The sequence below is a fragment of the Harpia harpyja genome, chromosome 4, assembly GCF_026419915.1.
Source record: "Harpia harpyja isolate bHarHar1 chromosome 4, bHarHar1 primary haplotype, whole genome shotgun sequence".
In the NCBI taxonomy this organism is placed as follows: Eukaryota; Metazoa; Chordata; class Aves; order Accipitriformes; family Accipitridae; genus Harpia; species Harpia harpyja.
The window spans coordinates 25,332,627-25,357,245 of NC_068943.1; the positions used below are offsets into that span (position 1 = coordinate 25,332,627).

Here is a 24,619-nt window from a genome sequence, read left to right on the forward strand (position 1 = left end):
ATCACTTATGAAGTGGTCAGATTTGCTTTATATTACTCAAAAAAAAGGAAACACTACAGTTAAGAAAACAAAGATTCAGCACACTGTCTAACAGTCTGGGCTAAAAATGATAAATACAAGTCATTCTCAAAACACAGACTTTTTCTGTGCAATCATTACTTCTTTTCAAAACCTGGACGATTATCATCCTCCAGCAAATGATTTGCAGGCATTTGTTTTGGTTTGGTTTGGGTTTTTTTAGAATAATTTTCTAAGATCTATGATCCAAATAAAGACAGTTGATTAAAGTAGGACCAAACTAAATTTTACTAGAAGTTCACATGTAAAAAACCCTGGCTCCTTAACAATACTGATAGAAGTGTGTAAATCCCTAGGATTTAACAAACACCATTTGTTAAACAAACATTTGTCTTTAACAAAGACCATTAGGGGCCATAGTTTTCTTCTGTCCTGCCTGTTTCCTCCAGCTTCTCAAAATTCCTGCTGTTGTCAAAAGTCACTACCTCAGAGAAAAAAATACCCTTTTCCTCTGTATTTTCACTCTGTAACCATTAAAAATGGAAGGAGTCTGTAAGCACTGATCTCTCTCAACTCTCTGACAATCTGGGAAACAGAAATACCTTGAATCAAACAAATTTTCCAAAAGAAAGTTTGGATTGGACTGGATTCCTGCAGCATTCAACCCTATTATCCAGTCCTCCATCTCTATCAACTGTAAGACAATCCCATGTGGAAATTTATCAAGCTCCATTCAGTAACACTTCCTTTTTTTTTTTTTTTTTTAATTTAGGATCCTACATATATACTGTTCTGTACCGCCAGTAACTAAAATGAGAACCCTCGAAAGGACACACAGTACCACAAAGCAGAACATACACTCAGGAGACAGCAGCAAGTTTAATAGGGATCCTTGAAAATTAAAATAGAACTAGACTTTTCTCACCTTTTCCACCTTTTCATTTTCTGAGATGTTCAGTTTTACAAAATATAAATGTATTTGTGTGTATACAGGTGCAGAAGGTTTTTCCCACGAAAAGGTAGCTGTTATCTCACAGGTATTTCAAAGCACTAACCACCACAGTTTTCAAGCACACATCCCTCATTTTTGTGCAGAGGTTTTGTATTTTGAAATGGAAACGAATGGCACAATTGCACCTTCTCTACTTTGAGCTGAGACACATCAAAAACCGAAGCAGTGACTTGAGCAGCTAAATTAGAAGCAAACATTTTAGATTCTCATATATAATGTCCATCAAAGCTCTGATGAAATTAAAGACACTTTTACCTTTAATTTACCACTTGAAATACATAATGACAACAGAAATTTTGAAAACATTCTCTCTAAAGGAAACGGACAAGTTACTAGGTATATTCTCAACATGATAAATGAAAACTGAACAACTACCTCTAAAGAAATCTTACCATAATGCAACAAAACTCTGAAAAAACAGTACTATTAAAGTCACTTTGAACCGAAATCATGTTTCAACAGCAAAACTAAATAAGGCAAACATTACCTCACATACAACCTTAATACTCTGAAGAGTTACACTTGACCGATTACATTTGGACCTTGTGAATATTACACGATCTGAAATGCAAAATTCAGTAATACTCCAATTAAGCAACTGAGAAACAAACAATGCAAAAACAGATGACATAAAAAGCAATTATTTTGCTTGTTCTCCATATTTCAAAAACAGGATACTGAAGAGGAAGAGAAATATTAAAATCATAGACAGAAGAAACAGCTAAATCAAATTTTTAGGTGGTAAAAAATTATTTAAGCACTGAAGTATCTTTAACAGCAAGTTATCCAGAAACCTAAACAGATAAACAGTTTCATAAAATATCACCTTGATTTTTTAAGTAATACCTGCAAAAAACATAGCTGCAAATAGTAAGAAATAAAGTTAAAACTTTTCCCAGAAAGTTAGTTTAGTAAGTAATATGTTGCATGCACAGACTGCTGCCTAGCTAAAAACTATAATCCTGCAATACACTATTTCTACACTGTGCTTTTCATATCTGATAATAATGTTCCCATTGTTGTTCTTATAGAAGCCAGCATTTACAGCAGTCACCACTCCATTTAGACAATAGCATCAGCAGAAAAAACAAATCCAAACAGCTCTTAACAGCTTCTCTCATCAGTCTTGTTTTCTTAAAACAAACCCACCTTGATTTATCACTATTTGAATTTCAACAGTAATGAAGTATGTTTCGCCAGAACTTTCACATCAGTGATACAGACTGTCAATATTTGGAAGTTAGGGATAACAATTTGAATTGAGAACTACTACTAGGTTTAAAATTAAATTCCTTCATTTATCCACTCTCTTAACTGCATGTGAGGAAGAAAACAGGAAGGGTGTACTGAAGGAGCCAAATTTAATTTTTATCTAAACATACAACATATGTTAAAAATCTAGCACATCCAAGTTTCGAGTATAATACTATTCTGTAGCATATAAAGTGTCATAATCATACAGCTGCTTTGCTTTATTCCTAACCTGCCTTGTTGCCCTCGCAAGAACAAAAGAGGGGAAAAAAGGAACTTCTGATGCCACATCAAGATCAAACAGGTTAAATGACTTTTGAGTGATAAAATAAGTTGCTGGCGTTGTTTGCATTTATTTAAGCATTTCAAAGTGGAGAAATAAAAAAAAGAGAGAGTCCCCTCTATGAAACCTAGTGGGAAAACTATTATGTTCATAGATTTATCCTATAATATACTCAAATATTGGGTTCTTTTGTATGTGAAATAATGACAAAACAAGGCTAATGCACCATAGAAAGTTGTCATCACACAGAAATCACAGAACACAGAAGTGAAGTAAAAAATATTGTCTACCTTTTCCACCTTTCCACCATTGATGTCACTGGGGAGGAATTTCTTGCCAATCGTTCTTAAATCTGTCTGAAATTAATACAGAAGACAGGAGAATATTAACCTAAAATATCTTGTTTCCAAAAAAAGTTTTCATCATAAAATAGGAAAAAGAAGGGTATTTCTTCCATAATGCCAAATATTTACAGACTATAAAAAAAAAATCCCTCTAACTGCATATGAAAAAATTCAACAACTAAAAGAGTTTACAAAAGATATTCTTTTGCTTTTTAAATGATATTCTTGTTTTAAGCACATTTTCAAAGATAATTAAAATGCTCTTAATAGATGAAACAAAATGACTAAGTAACATTGAATTATTAGACATAACTGAGGTTTAATAGAGGTAAACTTCTTTCTTCACTCTCCATCTGGCACTTACAGAAAAGCATTTCAAATTTGCGTGGTTTTACATGCAGAAATCCTTCATAAAACTTTGGGATGATTTTTGCAATTATACCTGGAGTAAAAGCTTACCTCATATTTCCATTAAATGCTTTTAAACTTAAATGTCCGATTACTTCTTTTGGAAGTGAGGTAGACAGCTGCATGACATTATTCAGCAACTGTGCAACATGGCCACTGACAACATTAAACTGAAGAATTCATATGATCAAAGGAACAAGTCTCCACAAAAGCACTTTCCTTTACCTAACACTGTTTGTACAAGAATTATCAATCAGGGTGATGTGTGACAAAGGGAGGCACTGGATGGCTAAAAGGTACAGCATATGAAAATAGCAAATGGTATAAAAACTAATTAAACTTTACACATTAGTTTTTTTAGTGCATTTACATCTGTTAAGAAAAAAATAAGGCATAGCAGTGTAGCCTAAACACCCATGTCTTGTAAACTCCGTTGTTTGAAATAAGCCTGTTGTTTTAAATAGAACATGCTGATGCAGATTACTGTACTGAAGCTGAAAACCCTTCTTATTTATTATGATATTCCAAAAGATGAGCTAGATATAATTACTACTAGAACTTGTACACTAACTTGCCATTAATATATGCCAATGGACTATTGTTCTGGCATCCTAATCTAGAACTGAGCAGCACTACATTTTAGTATCTAAAACACTAAACAAGGGGTTTAGTTTGTTTTTCAGCAAGAAACATTGGTACCCTACAAATGGAAAACTAATTGTAGGGATGTTCTTTTAGGGTATTTACTCTGAGTATCTATAGAGTGGATAAATGCTCAACCCACTTTCTGTTGCACAAGATAGCCATAGATAGTGATAAGAAAGCACATTCCGTTTTCAATCTGAGCCCACCTGAGGGCTGTCATCTGTCAGTTATTTATCTCTGACTAGCACACAGGTTCCTATAAACTGTTCCCACATGTTCCATACCCATATAATTAACAAGTCTCCAGCAAGATGCTTTGCAATCACAGCAGCAAGAAGAGGACACAACTTTTACAAACGCTTTGCACAATGTTATACAAAATAAAAACATTTGAAGGACTGAAGGTACATTTATGTCTATTTTATACTTATTTAAGCAATTCACAGGAAAAAAAGGGTCAGTTGACTTCTTGGTTTCTTCTGCCTGAAAGGTATCTCTAGCAGTCAAGGAAAGAATTTGTGAATTTGTAAGAAGTGAAATCTAAATTCACTGTTATCCTGTTGTTCAAGCCACAATGCTATTCCCTACTTACCCAACAGGCAACTTAACCTTTGAGGCATTAAAACAACTGATTTAATGACAAAAATATTGATAAGCAATTAAAACTGGGTTTGGGGTGCTTGCATAACATTTCTGATTTATTTTATTTTTATTATGTATCAAAGAAACTGGAAATACAACACATACATGCTCAAATAATCATGTTAGTGCTTGTTCCAGCATATATTACATGCAGGTAATACCCAGCAACTTGGAAATATTTTATTTGCTTTTTTATAAACCAGTAATGCACTCTCAAATATACATAGGCATGCTACTACAGTCCAGAAACCAAATGCTTACCCTCTGCATGTTTTGTATTACATTATTTACATTTTTGCATTATAATTTTGCTTTACTTCTTTTCAAATTCATTACATGAATTGGTGCATGCATACAGGAGTGATCAAACACGTGCTTCAAAGAATAAATGAAAGGAACAGAGGGGATACTCTTTTCAGAGTATCACCTTAAACCAACAGTGGTTGAATCTTGAAGATGGACAAAATAATCCCTAACAATTCTCATTCACAATTTCATTAAGAAAGACTACTTTTCTCTTAAGCGCTTTACTACATTGTTTTTCCCCTTGGAACTATATATAGTTATTACAAAGGACAAAGTTTACATAAATCCATATACAGTGCATACCAGCTTTAAAACTTGTGAGTATGGATGACTGAGAGGTTTTAAACAAAGAAAATGTAAAATTCTCAAACTCTCCCTCATGATTTTGATAGAATAAATTAAAAATAAGTAAATACATGAATTAAGTAGCTGCACTCTTTTCAATGTTATTGAAAGGGAGCAGACTTACTAATGTTTACCAACAATGAATGTACTAGAATTCTGAAAAACACGAATTCACATGCACACTTTTCTGGAGTCCTTAAAAGTATTAAGGTTTATTGCTTCCAAGTTGTTTCTCTATCTTGTATATTTTTGTATTTATTTGTCCACAGGAATAATGACTACTAATCCAGATTTCTACAGTAAAAAAAAAAACCAACTGTTTGTAGTTACGTAAATATGTACATGTCACAGGAAAACTCACCATTAGTTTGAATATGCTTTAAGGAATATCATGTCCAGAAGTCAAACTAAGTAAGGGTGTTTTATTAGGACAAGAGGAAATGGCCTCAAGTTGAGGCAAGGGAGATTTAGGTTAGATATTAGGAAAAATTTTTTTACTGAGAGGGTTGTCAAACATTGGAATGGGCTGCCCAGGGAAGTGGTTGAGTCACCATCCCTGGAGATACTCAAAAAGCGAGTGGACAGGGTACTTCAGGACATGGTTAATGGTTGGACTCGATGATCTTGAAGGTCTTTTCCAACTGAAATGATTCTATGATTCTATGATTCATCCCAACAAACTAATATTTTGTACTACAATTTCATACTCATGTCAATACACAGCACTCCTGATTTTATTACTGCTTATACTTTGACTTTAGATTTACATTTCATAATCATAAAAATATTTTCCTACTAAAAATTATGTTCATTTTTCTCCTCTGGGTTCCATGGTTTGGAATAGGTGTTATTTCCAAATATAATTCACAACTCATACACGCAAAGAGAGAGAAGGTACTCTATCCTTTACGTAAATCACACAGACAACGGTACACTTAATTAGCCACACGAACCTAACACTTGAGCCATTAGATACATCATTTTTAGCATGATTTGTTAGAAAAAAGTTTTCACGATCATAACTTACATTAAGAGCAACTAGGATAATGTCATTTGTATTAACTTTTTCAGAGGAACTTATGCAAGCTTCAATTCCTTCATCTGAAAGATACCTGTTAAAGAAAAAACAATATTAGAATATCACATGATGTATCTATTAGGCAAACATTTTTTTCTGTAGATAAGATTATTTTCTTTAGTTTGTATCTTTTGTGCTGGTGAAGCATAATTTTCTAAGTATTTTTAAATCTACTTCATGTAATCAGCTTCCTCACACTGAAGTGAGACTGAGTAAGAGACTTCTTCCATAATTTCTAAACAAACAAACAAAAAGCTTTACTTACAAAGTAAGAACAGCCATCATCCCGATTATGTCAAACATGGTAACACTACGCTCCTCATACCCGCCCCCCCAAATTATAGGAACCTGGTTTCAAGATCAACCATTCGGGCTTTAATTGATGTAAGTGGCATACTTTCACTCACGCACTTGCAAGGAAGAAACAAAACAAAACAAACCATCCCACACACAGCACAAACCACGACCACATCTGTTTCTAAAGAGCAAGACTGTACGGTTAAGCCCTCAAGGGCTGGAGCACACAAGACTGCCATCCTGTAAAATGTATTCTTGCTTGCCTGGGCTACAAAGAAACTGATAAAAATGGAAGCGCATTACAGTGTATTGGTAGTCAAATATGGTGAAAAAGTTTAAATAAGAATAGAAAATCTCCTCCACAATCACATTTGGACACAGCATTTGTGACCCTCATGCTGGTAGTCCAGGATCAGTATTTCCTGCAAAAATTCTGTGAGTATACAATAAATTTGCTCATCTGAAAACTAAGGAAGTTTTAAATGGATTCAGCTAATCAATTCAAAAGGGCTGACCTAGTCTAACCTTGAAAAACACTTTAAAAAAAAAAAAAAAAGAAAGATAATTTTAACTTGAGTGGTCAGAATTTGTGACATTTGTTATTCATTTTGCCTAATATTTCCTATTCAAAGCCACAGAGCTCATTTTTACGTAGCTGGCAATCTGCTTTCTCTGCACAGCTCTTCATTTTATTTAAGTACATCACAGCAATCATTAAATAATTGATATTTGCTAGATAGTCTGAAACACAGTACTTGCCCAAATAACTTTTAAATAGCTACCTACCAAGAAATCACTATTCCCCAAAGAATGAAAGAATGATTTAAGAAATAAAGCTTAATATACATTAAGAAATATTAAAAATAAATATTCCTGAGTGCTTCAAGAAAGACTTCTTTTTAAAGAAGATAATATCCACAGTGTAACATATAAACAAGGCAAAACATTTGAAGGAAAGTATTCTTGATAGGCCTTTTTGATTCTAGCCCAGGTAACACTAACATCACCCTTTCCAGCCCTGCCAGTGTTCCCAGACTAATTAATGATCCCAGTTGTGCTCTAACCCAGACACTTGGTGGGATCTAACTATTCAAGTTGGACACTGACATCTAGCAAACCCTGAGAGACCAGACAGCCATGACAAAAAAAAAAAAAACAAACCAAAAAAAAACACAGAAACAAAACCAAAACAGCCCAAACCCAGATGCACTGAATGGGAAAAAAATGCACATATAAAAACATAAGGAACAATCCTGTTTTATATATAAAAGGCAGATGCTTGAGAAGAATAAGGTGGCGAGTTTTGGTGGCCTGCATGGGAATGCAGGATTTCCCAGCTAAGTGACTCTGACCTCAAGTACTATGACCTGTGAACATTCAGGTAACTACTGTGAATGAGCAGATCTCATTAGGTGGAGTCAGAAAGTAAAGTAAAACAGCATTTCCACTCTGTGCCAGAGGAAACTAAACAGATACACCCTACAGGCACTATCTTACTCTCAAGGCTTCAACTGGGGTTTAATTACACCAACAGACTTCCTAGAAAGAGCAGTATCAGAAACTCTACAAGTTTACCTTCTGTCATCTCCAGCGTAAAAATGAACACAAGTTCAACACCAGGAGTTAGGGGGAGTGCAAAATCCATAAGCTGAGTTTTAGACTGTCAGGCAAGTCGTGGAAAGATTCCTCATCTTCTGCTCCTAATGTAAATGAAGTCGTTCTTCAATTCTACTGAAGCTAGCAGGACTCCAGTTCTCTTACAGAGTTACTCAGCCTAGTATTTAGATGTAAGCACTACCATTTTCCAGCAAGAAAAAAAGAAAAATGTTTTTAGAGCATGAATAAACAAGAACCTGACCTAGAATTAAATTTTCCCCTATGTAGGACAAGATTAATTCTGCTATCACAAAATTCACTGCTGAGTCATGTTTTACTTTCTCACTTCAAAGTGAAGACTGAATCACAGCTGACAAAATCCCACTCTTCTTTAGTCAAAATTCTGAGTTTATAAATTTTTATATATAAATTTTCAGTTTAGTTTGTCTCACTACTTTGGAGCTTTTTTGAGACAGAAAGATAAAGAGAAACCCACTGGAAAAGACTATTCATTTTTTACTTGTGCTAGTTTAAGCAACAGCACTTAGCAGAAACATTGCCCACCTGACTGAAATCTCTGCCAACATTAGTTTGATTTAAACAAACACTAAAGCTTTTCAGCAAAAGACTGATTAAAATGGTTATTAAAATAGTCTTCAAAAAAGCAAAGGCTGTCAACATTTAAGGGGGGGATATTTTATAGTTTGGGGTTGGTTGGTTTGGTTTTTCTAGATATTTATTACATGAAAGCATAAATTACTTCAATGCATAAGATCAGGATCAAAATTACTTTCAAGATAAAAGATCAAATCAACAACTATATCAGCAAAACTATGCTGAAGAACTTCAACAGAGAAAAAAAAACAAAATTAGCAGAGCTTTCCAGTAATGTGTCGGGTGTTGCTTCTGTGCAACAGGACAAAAAAGTGCAGATTTCATCAGAAACAGTCAGGAATTGGTCAGGGAACAAACTACAACCAGGACACACTATACACCAGAATTAGCCAAAGCACAGATTTCTCCTTCTTTATTAGAAGCCTGGAACGAGTGCATATCAAGTCAGTCTTTTCCATTTTGCCCTAATAACTCTCATACAGACTACTTTATACAGCAACGAATACTCCAAATACATGTTTAGATTTTCTTTACAACCTTACAGAAAGTTCTTATTTAAAATAAATTACTTTCTCTTCATTGTCTGTACAGCCTCCTATAAAAACTACCTAAGTTTTAGTTTTGAATATTTCCTGCTACAGGCCCACAAATTATTTAAGGAAAAAAAAAAAAAAACCACACAGTTTTTTTAGGAAATTTTTGTTGTTTAAAATAAACATATTTATACAGAAAAACATACATCTACCTCTCTCAAGTATGAAATGCGAGTTACAACAGACAAAATTAACTCCTCAGCTGGCAAAATCCTTCCCCCAACAACATACAGATTATTAAGGCTAAAATTCTTTTTCCAGGCTCTGAAGGAAACAGAGTCCCCTTTTCTATCTGCTCTTAATAAGGGTATGCCATATGCTGAAAGTAGGACCTTTACAGCATAAAGCCACTCAATCTTTTTGTTCTCTGTATGAGATGAAGGAGAAAAAATCTGACCCTGAATAGAATCAAAGACAGCAAAAAACTCCTCTGGAGTCAAAGAGAACAGCCCTGCAGCTCTGTGTCTCTATTACATTCAAGTGTGTCACAACATCTACATAACCCGTTGTGCTGGTTTTGGCTGGGGTAGAGTTAATTTTCTTCATAGTAGCTGGTATGGGGCTATGTTTTGGATTTGTGCTGAAAACAGTGCTGATAACACAGGGATGTTTTCCTTACTGCTGAGCAGTGCTTACACAGAGCCAAGGGCTTTTCTGCTTCTCCCCCCACCCCACCAGCGAACAGGCTGGGGGGGCACAAGGAGTTGGGAGGGGACACAGCCGGGACAGCTGACCCCAACTGACCCAAGGGATATCCCACACCATCTGACATCATGCTCAGCATACAAAACTGGGGAAGAAGAAGGAAGGGGAGATGTTCAGAGTGATGGCATTTGTCTTCCCAAGTCAACGTTAGAGATGATGGAGCCCTGCTTTCCTGGAGATGGCTGAACATCTGCCTGCCCATGGGAAGTGGGGAATGAATTCCTGATTTTGCTTTGCTTGTGTGCGTGCCTTTTTCTTTACCTCTTAAACTGTCTTTATCTCAACCCACGAGTTTTCTCACTTTTACCCTTTTAATTCTCTCCCCCATCCCACCACAGGGGAGTGAATGAGCAGCTGTGTGGGGCTGAGCTGCTGGCTAGGATTAAACCACAACACCCATTCTGCCCATTTTGCAAAATATCACGACCTATCACAACCTTAGGTAATGAAAGGTGAACTGCAATGAGGTCCTGTTACATTAATCCAACACATTTCCTATTGCCAAGGGGTAGGAAGCAATTCTAAACCACCCACGAAGCAGACCACAGTGCTGGAAGCAGGTCGCGAGCTCCCAATCCCCAAGAGGTACCTGGCAGTGCTGTACAAACAGCGTCCTCGTCAATTCTTGCTCTCCATACCTCCATCCCAAGCTGTCCCCACCTTTTCTTTAAAAGGCAAAGGGGCACAGAGAATAACCTGGCACAGAAATGCTGCTGCCGCAATCAACAAAATTTCCCTTGTCTTTGCCATAAACAAACATTTCAGAATCACACACTTTTGCTTAAGGTGAAGGAGTGAATAAATAAATGGTAAAATAAACGGGTGAGAAGCATGGAGTGAGAAGCAGCCAAGCTCCACAAACTTCTCCAAGAAGTCAAAGGCTAACCAGTAGCTGACCACTGGCATCTTACACTGACGGCAACAAGACAAATTATTTCCTTAACACACAATGCAGATAATACTACCCTGGAAGATGAGCCTGAAAGACTTAAAAGGAGGCAACTATATTCCAACTGGCAGCTTAATTTTTGGCTTTATCCACCAAAGTCTTAAGCATCCTAAAGAGATATTTATATTTTTGAGGAAATAAAAAAAAAAAAAACAAACCCACCACAAAAGAAACCCAGCACACACACAAAAAACCACACTGAACTTTCCTCTATGAGGAGTGGTAACTAGAGTAACGTACATTGCAAGCACCTTTGGTTTCCAAAAAAAAAGTATTCACTAGACTTCTTTCTTGCAGATGTTTTAAAACAATCTCAAAAGTTATAAACTGAAGTAATGCAGACAATTCAATTGATTTCAAAGGAATTATAGCAAGTAATGCTGCATGAGTCACTATAGGGATTTTGTGGCCTTGGAACATTAATACAAATTAAAAAAAAAAAAAAAAAGAAATAAAATCAGTTTACAACCAAATGGGCACAAAGCTGCTGCAAATGGTTGAGATGGTTATTTGTGGAGCACTCTCTTGAGAGAGGAAACCAGAACTGAGAGAAAAATAAACGCTTCTACTGCAATTCTTCCACATTATGCTTGCTGAAACCTGTGGGATCTCTCACCTATTCCTTCCCCTGCCTCCCAGCTCCGCTCATCTGAGACATGTAGCAGTACAATCCTCTTAGCAACAGCTTTTGTCAGAACATCTCCTAGAAAGCACCTAGAGTCTTACCTTATCTTCAAATGAAACATTAAAACAAAGTCATTAGTAATGAATCAGCATTTTCTACATGAACCATTTACATATAAATCCAAATCTACAATTTTTCTGTCAAAATGTTCTCAAATAAGCTTCTATGAAAAACAGATTTCAGTAATTATTCCTTTGTAATACACAGAAAAGCATATTGCATCAGTGACAAGCAGAGCTGTTTTCCCACCGCTCCTTCGTATCAAGTATGACATCAATTTAATAACCCACTTTTGCACATTATAGGTGTGCACGTTCTCCTTTTCAGTATTTCCCATTGCTAACGGCTATAACTCTATAGCACCAATCTCACCTGCACCTCTACTTATCTCATTTTATCTTCCACTTTACTTCATCAAGAACAGATTACACCTGATGTGGCCTAAATAGAAAGATTTCTGTACTGCTACACTATTGCCACCTATGTCTGAAACACTGAAGAAATCAGCAGCATCAAAGGAAGATGCATTTTTGCTTGTCTGTTCTATACTGCTGGATCAAATAGTTGATCTGCAGACAAACATGCACGTGTACACACACACACACTTTAAAGGGTTTAAAATAAGAGCTTTATTCTAGAATTAAATCCACCAGGTAAACAACTTTCCTAATAATATTTATTTTTCACAAGCAGCATTCTTGAAAAGCATGTTTTATCTATTTGTAATTAACAGTTCATGCGCAAACACAAATCTTCAATCTTCCATCCTCTTTCTGTCCCGTATTTCTAGAAATCCTCTGTAATCTTTTCCTATCAACTCTACAATTAACATTTTATTAAGGAGAAGCTTTCTTTAAGGGAAGAAGTAAATAAGGGAAATTAACGTTAATAAACATGCTCTATAAAATTTACATATTTCAGATTCACAACTCTTCACAGAATCACTGTGATATTAGCAGAAAACACAAAAGGCACCAACAGTACTTCTTGTAATTCAGTGCCAGCCACATGAAACAATGTTGAAGTTTTACAGTAAATTTTATATAGCTATTGTCAATGTGTGTATGCAGAAATCAGAATGTTCCTTCCATTACTTTGCTAAGAAAACAGATTTATACAATCATGTCATACAAAAGATAAGGTTTTAAGGGGGGGAGGGAGAATCTGCAGACAGCTTTCAAATTTCTTATAGTTGGTAACACCACAAAAGCAGAGAACGATTTTAACAATAAAGCAAAGTGAAACGTCAAAGAACGCACTAGTATGAGACCACCACTGGGTGCCAGTATTGTTCCATAACAGAAGAACAGTATCTCCTATATTAGCTATTTTAAAAACTTGGGAGTTCTCCTAATAGGGTTTCAAAATGTTCTGCTGAATTTCAGTTGTATAAAGGAATTACACTGCAGTGTTACAAATTTTATTGAGGGGCTATCACTAGAGCTGTTTAAAAAAAAAAACCAAAAACTAAACAACCCATTTTAAAACATTATGCTAAATATGAAAATCAGATTTCAAAGAAGGTTTCTTCATACCCTATAACCTGCATAACAATACTGGGAAGGCAACTGACACTGTTCTTCCCCTCAACTTCTGAGCTTTTTATTTAAAGAATAATGTAATATTATACAAACTACCAGACAAAATAAAATGGAACTTAAGGGTAAAAAGAACAGAGAAAATTTTAGAAAGATTCAAAAGCCCTGCCAAAATTAGGGCCAACTGTTCCTTTATCCACAAGGCAAACGTCTGTAAGGAATGACAAATGTAGATTCAGTGGCATTCTTGGCAGTTCTACTATGAATATTCTCACACCCAGACAAGTGACATTTTTCCTAACATCTAACCTCGCTGCACTGCCTTCTGTTGCATCTCATTTTCTGCACACCTATAGAGAAGAGACCGTGCCTTTCCTTTTTGCAATCACATTTAAAGACTTACTTCCTACATCTTGTACATCTTGCTCTGTATCTTGTACATCCGGTATATCTTCCTCTATATCTTGTACTTATACTGATGATTATTGCTATCCAAGTGTATTTTTGTTCTCCTATCACTTCTCCAATTTGTTAACATCCCTTTGAACTCCAACCCTGAGCACCCACAGCTTCGCATTCCTAAGGAGCTTTATCTTGTGTTTAAGCTTAGTACTTCATGCTCCATCATCCAGCTGTTTAATGACAGTATCAAATAAAACTTGACCTAGAAGATACCTTCATGCAGCCTCAGATTTTGACAGTGAACCATCTGTAGCCATCCTTTCTAGTACGGTCAAACCAGTTTTATAATTGCCTTACAGGAACTTAATCTATACTGTTTCCCTATTTCACTCCTTAAAGATGCAAAACCAAAACGTTAAAAATAACAGTGTACTGTATTATATCACTATTCAAAACTCACTAAGTTTTAAGTGGAATTATGCTAGCAAAAACCTATTTGCACCATCCAGAAAGCACAGTGAGAATTACAAAATTTTGGTTGCAACTAGGAAGCATTTAGATGAACAGACACCAAGGTACTTAAGTCTATCTTTAAAATGTTACTGGCATTCCTAAAACTGGTGCTCAGCATCTACAGCACCTCAGTTGCCCAGGCGGTTAAACTTGCATCCCAGCTACATAACTTATCACTCCTGAGAATACATCACTTCCTTAAGTGCAGTCTCCAATCCAGGTCAAACTGAAACCCAGAAAGGAATAAATAAAATATGCATTCCCAAACTCAAGTTCTCACACGTTTATCTGACAAAATTTAAGGCCTAAACCTCTCTCAGATGTCTGTGACACTTGAGTTTCAATAAAAACACCAGCTGAGAAAGACAATATATTTTTACAACAACAAAAAAGAGTGTTTTTTTCTTACATTACATAGTAGAGGCAGAATGTCTGCCATTACTGCCCCCCCCCTTTTTTAAATGTGGGGAAGCAAACACAAGTTAATTATCTAGCAGTAAAATCTATTTTGTCAGCGAAATCATGACCTAAGGAAAGCACAGCAAATGCTCAGAGCCAAGGGAAAAAAAAAAGACAAAAAAAAAAAAAAAGTACAGCACTTTAAACAAAACCAATGCATTAGCTTCTTCATAGGTTACTTCTACCTGGAACTTTCAGTAGGAATGGGATAAAGACCAATAATTTAGAAGCATTACAGTCCTAAACATATGTAATACCGTACACTACAAGAATTCCTTCATTGCATAAGCAACACCAGTCCGGCATCTGACGGCGAGGCCCAATGGAAGCACCCACTGTGCTGCTCCTTCGCGAACCTCCTGCTCCCCACCCAGCCCACCTGATCCTGCTGCAGAGCCAGTTCCTTCCCCTCCTACCAACACCAGAGAAGCAAAGGGTCTGGACATAACTGCTCTCCCTAACAAGCAGCGTTTTTCCTCTCTCCTACAACAATATGGGAGATGAGAGCTGCTTTATACTTGGGTCACTAGGTCCTGAGATGGGATTTGGTGCTAAGGAGGTTTCTGCCAGGGGTCACCAAAGGCAGAGGGCACCCCAGCACTCCCTGCAATACTTCAAGTGCTTCAAAGTCTGTATTTGTGTCATGATGTTCTAGTCACCTTTACTAACCCAGCTTCTCATCCAATTCCAAAAGACAAGGACTATTTTTATACAAAAGCTTGAGTAATCAGTGATAGTTTTAGAATTATTCTTTAATATGTTTGATATGCAAACAGAAGTATAAGTCTATTATTAGGTTAGCCTGACAGTCCATCATTCTCCCTCACACCTCCCTAGACCCACATACCACTCCTCTCTTTTTAATCACTGGCACATGTTTGGTGTTTTTTTCCCCTCTAGCCTCCCTGAAATGACTCTGTTCCAAAAATTAAGCATCAAAAGCAAGTTTTCAGCATACTCTTCATCAAAGTCTTACACGGAGAACATACATTTTAAGACATTTTAACACTTGTGTTAGTGAGGTGTTTATAGTAGTACCTCCCATAGTGTGATACGTAGTGTGACATACGCTTTTTGCAAGTCTGTTTTCTTCTATAAAATTCCTACTGCTGAGAATGCAATTTTATTTTTTTAAAACACAAAAACGTTTAAAACTATACTATGAGACTGGCAGCACATCTTTCACAAGCATTTCACAACAGAAAAATTAAGAAAAACTTTGTCCTTGAACCAAACATAAAACTTGTAACACTTCTACAGCCACATTACCCATCTCCAATCACGCAACCATCAAAAACCTCAGACTCTATGTGTGCTCCTTCCTACACGTAATGTATTTCGCTCACCAAATGCTTTGTCTAAACTATGTAAGCAAAACTAAAAACCAGAATCAACTTTCCTTTATAATCTCAGTTCCCAATAGAATAACATAAAATAATCACTTGTAAAGCCCTGAACGAGAGTCAGAAATCGTAGAAATTAGAGAATGTCTCATCACACAGTTCCTACAAGAGGCTCGTTTCAGGACACCCACCATTCTTCTCCAAGCAAGCAACTGGGAAAGGGAGAAATGCATGTGGAGAAGCCTCACTTGAATAGACAAGAAACTAAGCAGGGTACTCTCTGAAAGGGCTGCGCAGCTGTTGAATTTACTTCCTTATGCTTTCAAAAAGCTCAAATTAGATGGCCTTCACCGAATGCTGCAATGCTCATCTCTTTTCACTGTCATCTGTAAACAGAGTAAGAAATCACTGAAGGACAGGATAAAAGCTACATATTAAGTTGTCAGATCTGCACGTGGTAGGTTTTAATAAATTGTACAGCTGCACTTTTAGGGTATTATTTGTGATATACTTTTAAATTGCATTAGCAGCACTGTGAGTATATGCAAAAGTAACTACCCTCAAGGCTTACATAAGTGAACAGCCATTTTATTTTCAACTTTAAAACAATTGCAAAAGCTACTGATAAATACTTTGACAGGTGGTTTACATCCAAAAATTATCTAACAAAGTATAAATTTTTCATATTAAAGATGTCAAAGTCTGAAGCACTTGTTAGGAAGTAGGGAATTAAGTGGATTGAAAGGATGAAAGAGAACAGAATTTTCCCCAAATAAACGACTGCAATCATCAGCTGCTTAGCATCAGTCTAGAAGGAACTTTTGTCCATCTCACCCATGACTGTATTTCCACTTCTTCAGTCCTGCATGAACACAGGAGACACAGAGTATAACTTTCTCTACTAGAAGTAACCAACCAAGTTCCATAGCCCAGAGGTAATCATCAATCACATCGAAATACAGACACAGAAATCACTTATTTTACCATGTATGTAAGACTAGGAGTGTCTGAGTCAAACTGAGAACTCTATTCTCCTTCAGTGGCTGCATACTATCTTTTTATTGTGAAGACTAAAAATAAATATAGCTCTCGCTTCACCATGTAGATAGTTACATACACAATCTTACAAAACGAATGAGTTGCTATCAAGTTCAAGAAAATAGCCAAAAGCTCAGGAAAAATTAGATACTTAAGATACTATAAAAAAAAATTATTTTAAAACTGTGAGGAATTATTCTTTCATAATAAAAAAACATGTTTCATGTTTTTGTGACTTCCCAGAGAACTTTATTCCGAGGCCATTATTACTGGTGGCTTAGGCAAAATGGTAAAGCGGTAGTGAATTTTATATTTAAAACCCAAAAATCAATGGGTGTGCTTCAAAGAAAAAAGTGAGGTTAATCATACCAACCAAACAAAAAAAGAAGTCAAAAGAAAGACTGATAATATTCTAGAGGATTAATTTGATAAAAGATAAAGACATTTCAAAGCAGATGCAAGAAACCGAACAGATGACAAGGCTGATAAATGACTGAGATGCAAAAGGATTGATAAAGAAAGAAAAAGTTATGATATGTAAGTTTGGTTTTGTTGTTGGTGGTTTTTTAAATTTATTTCTAGACTAAATCTCTACCACAGAGATTTGGAAGGTTTCCAAACTGAAGTTATTGTTGAAATATGTATCTAAGCAAGTTTCTCAAATTGGTATTACAATATAAAAGGTCTTAGAATAAATACCGCAATGACAACAAAACCCACCAGAACCAGCAAGTATTCACTCAAGAGCTCTACAAGAGCCAAAATACAAAACTGCTGACATGCTTTAAATCAGCACCTCTACCAGAAGAATGAATGGAAGACAGTAAAACATCACACAGAATTTTTAAAAGGAGCAATCACTTGAAATCCTAGGAGTTACATAGAACCTTATGAGCAAACTCATACAAGCTATAACAGAGACTAGAATTCATAGGCTTGTGAGAACCCTGTGAGCTTTCCGGTGAAGACAATACTTCTGGCAGACAGAAGATGTCCCACCCACAGTTGTTAGACTTCTCTGAAAGATGAAGAAAATGAGTGGACAAGAAAGGAGGCAGGGAGGAAGGGGTGGAAAGACTGTTGTTGAAATAGCTTTGGTAAGATCCTTCACCAAAGGTTCTTAAAAAAACTGAATTGTTAAGGCATAAGAAGGAAGAAGACTCCTTTCTCACATACTAAAACACGGGAAAGGAAGGGTGTGAATACAACAGTTCCTCTTCTAGAGGATTAGTTAACAGTGGATATATTCCATTAGTCTGCACTGCACACCACAAATGTTAAGACAAAGGACTGGACAGCCAGGTGGCAACTGGTGATGATTATACATAGTTCTAGAGGACACCAAAATCTGAAGCTCACTGCCCTCTGTGACCACAGGATAAGACGTCACGTGAATTTCAACATTAATAAACACAAAATATTGCACAAGAAGAAAACAACCATAACGCAACATGCATAACGTTAACATGCTCTAACTTAGTTATCATTCATGAAAAATATGCAGTCATGTGGTTATTTTCTGGATACTAACTCATGGCTCAGTAGTAGTCCAAAACATACAAAGAATACCAGGATCTGTTTTCAAAACACAAAACACAACATTATAAAACAATGCAAATCAAGTAAGAATTGCTAAGCAAGAGTGCTGCTGTACATAACTTTCAGTTATAAAAGCTAAAAATTATGAGTTGTTTAATTTTTAACACAGACTTCCACCACAGGTCACACAGTGCACCACAGAAACAGGTTCCCCAGAGTGGTTGCAGAGCCTCCATCCTTGGGCTTCTTCAAGACACAGCTAGGCAAAGCTACAGCTGACCTGATCTGGAGTCCTCCTTGGAGCAAAAGCTTTAATTAAGATCACTTTCAGGCATGTCTTCCAATCAACCTTTCCATTATTTCAAGAACTCAATCCAATTTGCACCTCTACCTGAACATTACATTTTAATATGCAAACATGTAGGCTTAGTTTTAAGTAACCTAAAGTTATGCTGCCTTCAGTTAATGCATTTTACTCATACTTCCATGTTGGGTTTTTATATTTTTTTTATTTTACTTTTTTTTTTTTTTACTTTTATTTCCATGGTTTTAAATTCAACTGGAATTATGGCACAATTTCACAGATGTTGTTGTCAGCCCTTCAGGTCAGTGTTTTGTTTGTTTTCTTTCATACCTTGGAGCGAAAGCTATTTAGCTTCTATAAATTGATTTGGTAATCCTTTAGCAAATAACTTAATTAACATATACATTTTACATTTAAGTACAGGACAAATTTAAAGTCAGTTGCTACTACTAGTGAAGAGAGATAAAAGATAACAAATCGCAGTTCAGAATACATCTAATACTCTACGTGGCAGGTCTTCCATCTTATCGAGAGCATGAAGTGTTGTAGTTTGTACTGCTACCTCAGCATAGGTTCAAGGCATATGCCTTCAAATGTTACAATTCTTTTATAATATAATGTCCTAATTTACTAACATTTATGAGATATACAGCAAAGAGTTGATACGTTTGTAGCCTCTGTGTAACCAAGCTGATTACATGACAGATTACAGTGCTCAGCTTTCTATAAAAAGCCAGACAAGAATTAACCAAGACCAGCTCTAAGCATATACAACACAACTAATGAAGTGGTAATTTACTGTACAGGAACTTAGTATGTATTTTCATCAACTAATGACTTGGGAAGCAGTTGAGAATCAATAATGCCTCCAATACTGAAACAGATCTGTAAGAAACTATCACATAGATAAATGTAGACAATTGAGTCTTTTTGTTACTGATATTGATTTGTTTTTTCCGCCCCAAATCACTCACAACTACAAGTTCTAAGCGTTATATAAACACTTTTAAGAATCTGAATGCAATTTTGCAATTGAGAGTTAGAGATTTCATTTGGTTGTATTTTTTAAGGTCGTATTGCTCAATACCTGGCAGGAACACAGCAATTCTGTCTACCACCACCATCGGTCATCCAAAGTTAAGATCCCACCACCACTTAGTTGACTAAGTGATAGAAGTCTGTGGTTTGGTGACACAGAGCACCCCTAAAATCACCATCTTTGATGGCTCTAATTGGATGTCAGCACTGAAAAACTTGACCAGACACAAGCCCTTCACCCACAGAAACCATTCTCTTATTCAAGACAGGCACAAAAGAAAGGCAGGATTAGAATTAGGATGCAGAGAATGATGATAGGTAAGGCTATCAAGTAATTAAGTATTGCCAGCAGTAACCTGATGATGTAAAAATGAGACCAAAAAATGGATTGGGCATGAAATAGCATGAATTTTAAGTCATTATCTTGCTGCCAAATTTTGGGTTGCATCTTCATGAGCATATATTTGTCAATATGTAGTTCCAGAACCACCTTGGTTATTTCATTTCTTAATCAATTTAGTACTGTTTCTCTTTTCCTCTTGCACTCAAACTGGTGTTACTGCCTTCTAAATTCATGTAATTTATAACTATGTTTTTCCAGCTTATAAAATGAAGGTAAATACACCAATTATAGTGTTTATGCTAAACTATTATTGCAAGGTACAAAGCGAGGCTGTGATGCTTCTGGCATTCTACTGCACAGAAAAGCCAAGTCTACCATCAGACAGCAACTTGTTTTCTGCCAAAACAAAAGGAAAACTTTAAAATCTTGAAACACGAAGCATGGCAGCAAAAAGTAATTTCCATTAACCATACCAAAATTCAGACAAAGGAAAAGCAGCTCCAACATAAACACAAATCACAGATATTTTTTTTTCCCTAATAAAATAATCATTAGAGTATTTGTTATTGCTGAAGTCCATGAATTGTTTTTAGAAATACTTCCTAATCATCAAAATCAATGTTTTTATTTCAGTCTTCTGAGTCTCAAAGCTAATACTGGGAAAGTAATTGAGTTTATATCAACACTGGATAAAAACTTCTGCAAAATTTTATTATATGTTTTGAGATTTCACCTTACCAATGATAGCTACAAAGGCAAGAATCTCTGTAAATGCTCTCCTTTCTAGCCTGCCTCTCTGGGTTGTTCAATTTGTGTCCAAATAGTGACATTGTAAGTATAATCATTATTTGTCCACATATTTAATTAACCCATGAGGATGATGTGTTTCCTCATTTATCTAAAATAACTGGAGCCATAAGATAAGCATACATAACACTTAATGGCAGAAGGATTCACTTCTATTTCATTTTCTTCCTTATCTTCCTCCTCCCCATGGATCTAAACAGTTCTTACTCTCAAACTGAAGGACTGCAGAAAAAAGTATGCTGATCTCATGTAATAATATGTAAGGCAGCATGTAAAATACCAGGGCTTTACAACCAAGATATGACAAGACAGCTTTCAAATGGGCAGTTAACAATATTCTCAGAGAAAATAAAAGATCCACAATATAAATACATTTCCTTGAAAGTACACTGTTCTCCATGTTAGTGCAATATTATTATACTCGCATATATGGGATTTATGTGCTAGCCTATAAATCATACAGGCTATTTTTATTTTCAGTACTGGTCACACATTAATCCTACAAGCAAAATAAATTTACCCAATTATACTTTGTAGAGGTAGGTGCAGAAGTAGATGTAGAAGGCAGGTGTACATTCCTTGACCACACCTTGATCGTTACTGCCCTTAAAGTATTATAGACAGCTATGAGAGGACAGCATAGTTTTTAAATATTTGAAGACTTGGCTTTCCTAGGCTTCTCTTTTTAAACTAAACTGCCCCAACTCTTTTAGCCTTTCCCTAAAAGGTCATGCTGTTTTCTAGTTCTCTACTTAGACTTCTTTTTCACTCTTCCCTTCTCCCACCCACACACCTTTCATACAGTGCTGTACCCAAACTGGACACTAACTCCAGCTAATGCCATCCAATGCTGACTAAAGTGAAAGAACATTTTCAGGTATCTTACAAACACCATACTTACTTAACAACCAGAACAATTGCTTTCTATACCCCATTCAACAGCATGATACTGCATCATACTCTGTATGGTATATGACAAAATAGAAAAAAAACCACAAAATATTTTTCTGCAGAACTACTTCTTATGAACCCTACGATATGCAGGTGACTAATCCTACCTACACCCACAAAATAATCCACATTAAACCTATTGAAATACATTGCCTTTGTTTCTCTTCCATTCTGCACTCTTTTCAAAGTTAATTTTAAATTCTAAAGGCTTGCTGCTAAAGTGCTTGCAACCCTTCAGGTTAGATATTGTCTCATACTGTAAGTAATCCCCCATCTTACAAGCAACTGTGTCTGCCGTATATAAACTACATTTTCTCTTAAATACCTACAAAAACCCAAAAGCTTCATAAACATACAAGACAGTACAGCTTTTTCCCTTGTCAAAACCTGTCATACCTTGTTTCTTAAATTTCTGTTTGTGGTTGCTTGTCATCCTATTACGTTTGTTTACAAAAACACTGAAAAATTATTAAACCGTTTACAGAAAACAAAGCTAGCCTGAGTGTTTTAAGACTCTTATATTTACAGGAAAAAATCTAAAGCAGCAGTAACAATGGCTAAAGCCCATGAATCTGCTCTACCAGTGTTTTTGTGCTGCCACATTTACAAAAGTGTAAAGCATGAATCATTCAATCTTACATATATCGAAAAGCAAGCATTTTGGAGGTAATCTTGTTACTCAACTATAGACCAACAATTTTAACTTAATCCTGGATGGAGATAATACAAATGAATTAATGAAACACATTAAATGAGAAAGGAGGAGTACTTCATACAATAATACCCCTATCTTAACCTGTTCCTCATGATACTACTTTATTATAGGGGAAGATAAAGAATTATCTTCTGGAAAAAAATCCTGTTTCTCACCCCTAATTAAAGAGAGCTCAAAAAAGAAAACAAACAAACAAACAAAACCCAACATTTACCAGCTTTCCTCTCAAAAGTTTTGTCCTACTGTTCAGATTTTGAAGAACACCTGGTCATTTAAACTTTCCTTCTGTGCTAGTTGCTAGTGGCTGGACCATTACACTGTTACATGCTGGCATTCAAGTATGGCATTTGAAATTTAACTGATGTCAGCTTATAGTATGCCTTGCAGTGTTTACAGTCCTCACATGACATCCCAGATCACAGGCCACAACACCTTTCACTTAAAGATTGCTACTTACCACTCATGTCATATGTCAGATGAAAGTGAGCAGACATGAACTGTAACTTGTTCCTGCACATGACACTATTTCAGCAACAGACACCTTACTGATAATTCCATATTCAATGAGTCAGTCATGTGGAATCCTAAGGTGAAAAAAGGATTTACTTTCTACAAGTGTAGTTTCTGACAGATATTGCCTCACAGTGAGGAGGCTTCTCGGCAACAACTGCTAGAGGCATTAATTGCATAGTCTGCATGCAAGCTATCTAATACAGCCAGAGTATTCCTATAAATAGGCCAGATTTGTTCCCCAGAGACAGCGTGCACTGATTTGAGATGGGTTACAAAGGTTAACCTACAATGATTTGGCATCAGAACTTGGATGCGGGCTATTCTTGTTGCGGGATGGCAGCCAAGTAGTTGCTGGCAGCACCTTACAGCAAAATTTTTGCTATGACGAATTCAGGTGGCTGCACCAGGACAATAGAGAAGAATGAATATATCTTTCCTGGGGAAAAAAAAAAAAAAAAAAAAGAAACTGCGCCTATCTGTAGTAGTGCAATTCACAGCAAATATTATCTGGAACCTCTCAGCGGCAGCCCCAGTCCTTTCTATGGAGACGTGGTATGCTTTGCCATCAAAAGAGCAGCTTGCAAGTAGTTGAAGCAGTGACAATCACCTTTAGCTACAAAAGGTAAACCCATTCCCTTCCTTCATTTAAGAAAGCAGTCTACTTGTGCTATAAAATATCTTAGCTTGTAAAAACACTTTTGTAAGCTTGCTAGGCAATTCAGCACATTTCCCCAATCCCAGACCTGACAAACTCCCAGGAGGTGGCTGTTTTTTACTGGAAGTACAGGGGCTTCACAACCTTCTTAAAGTACATTTGTCAAGCTTTTTAATCAAGATGTATGAAATATGCTGGTTCTAACCTGCCCTCTTACAGCCCACGAATAAAAATGCTCACTTGGTAGCCCAAGCAGTGTTACAGCAAAAGGCTATTCCTATTCTCATCCTACTAAAACAGGAAGGGAATAAACTAAAAGCAAGTTAATTTTCAGCATACTGCAACAGCTTTGCATTGCTGGAGATATGCACCTGTATACTGATGTTTATCTCCTTCTGTTAAGGACAAGATATTATCATGCCATGGCAAAACATTTCAGAACACAGTTTCCCAATTTTACACACAGATGCAGCATTCATGAAGATTTATCAGATTCTTAAAGCCAAGACACACTAAGCATAGGAGTATTCACATTTGAGAGGTTTAACATACAGAGAAAAACTCCCCAGACAAAACCAAGCTACTGCACCACAGAAATAATTCAATCAATAAGCAAAACTCCCAGACACCAAGAAAAACCTTTTTTGTAAACAACACACCTCAGTTGCAGGCATGATCTTCAAGGAGAG

General features: G+C 36.1%; 1 protein-coding gene across 2 annotated transcripts in view; it reads right to left on the reverse strand.

The window, feature by feature from the left end:
- Positions 1-24,619, reverse strand: part of TDRD3 (tudor domain containing 3) — a 111,322-nt gene that overhangs the window by 61,990 nt on the left and 24,713 nt on the right. The window contains exons 2-3 of one of the 2 annotated variants that reach the window (XM_052786018.1): positions 6,282-6,366; positions 2,855-2,920 (exon numbers count right to left, since the gene is read on the reverse strand). In XM_052786018.1, coding sequence (XP_052641978.1) covers positions 2,855-2,920; positions 6,282-6,366 — 151 coding nt within the window. Of the gene's footprint in view, positions 1-2,854; positions 2,921-6,281; positions 6,367-24,619 lie in introns of those variants that run through there. The other variant, XM_052786019.1, reaches the window with a different exon arrangement.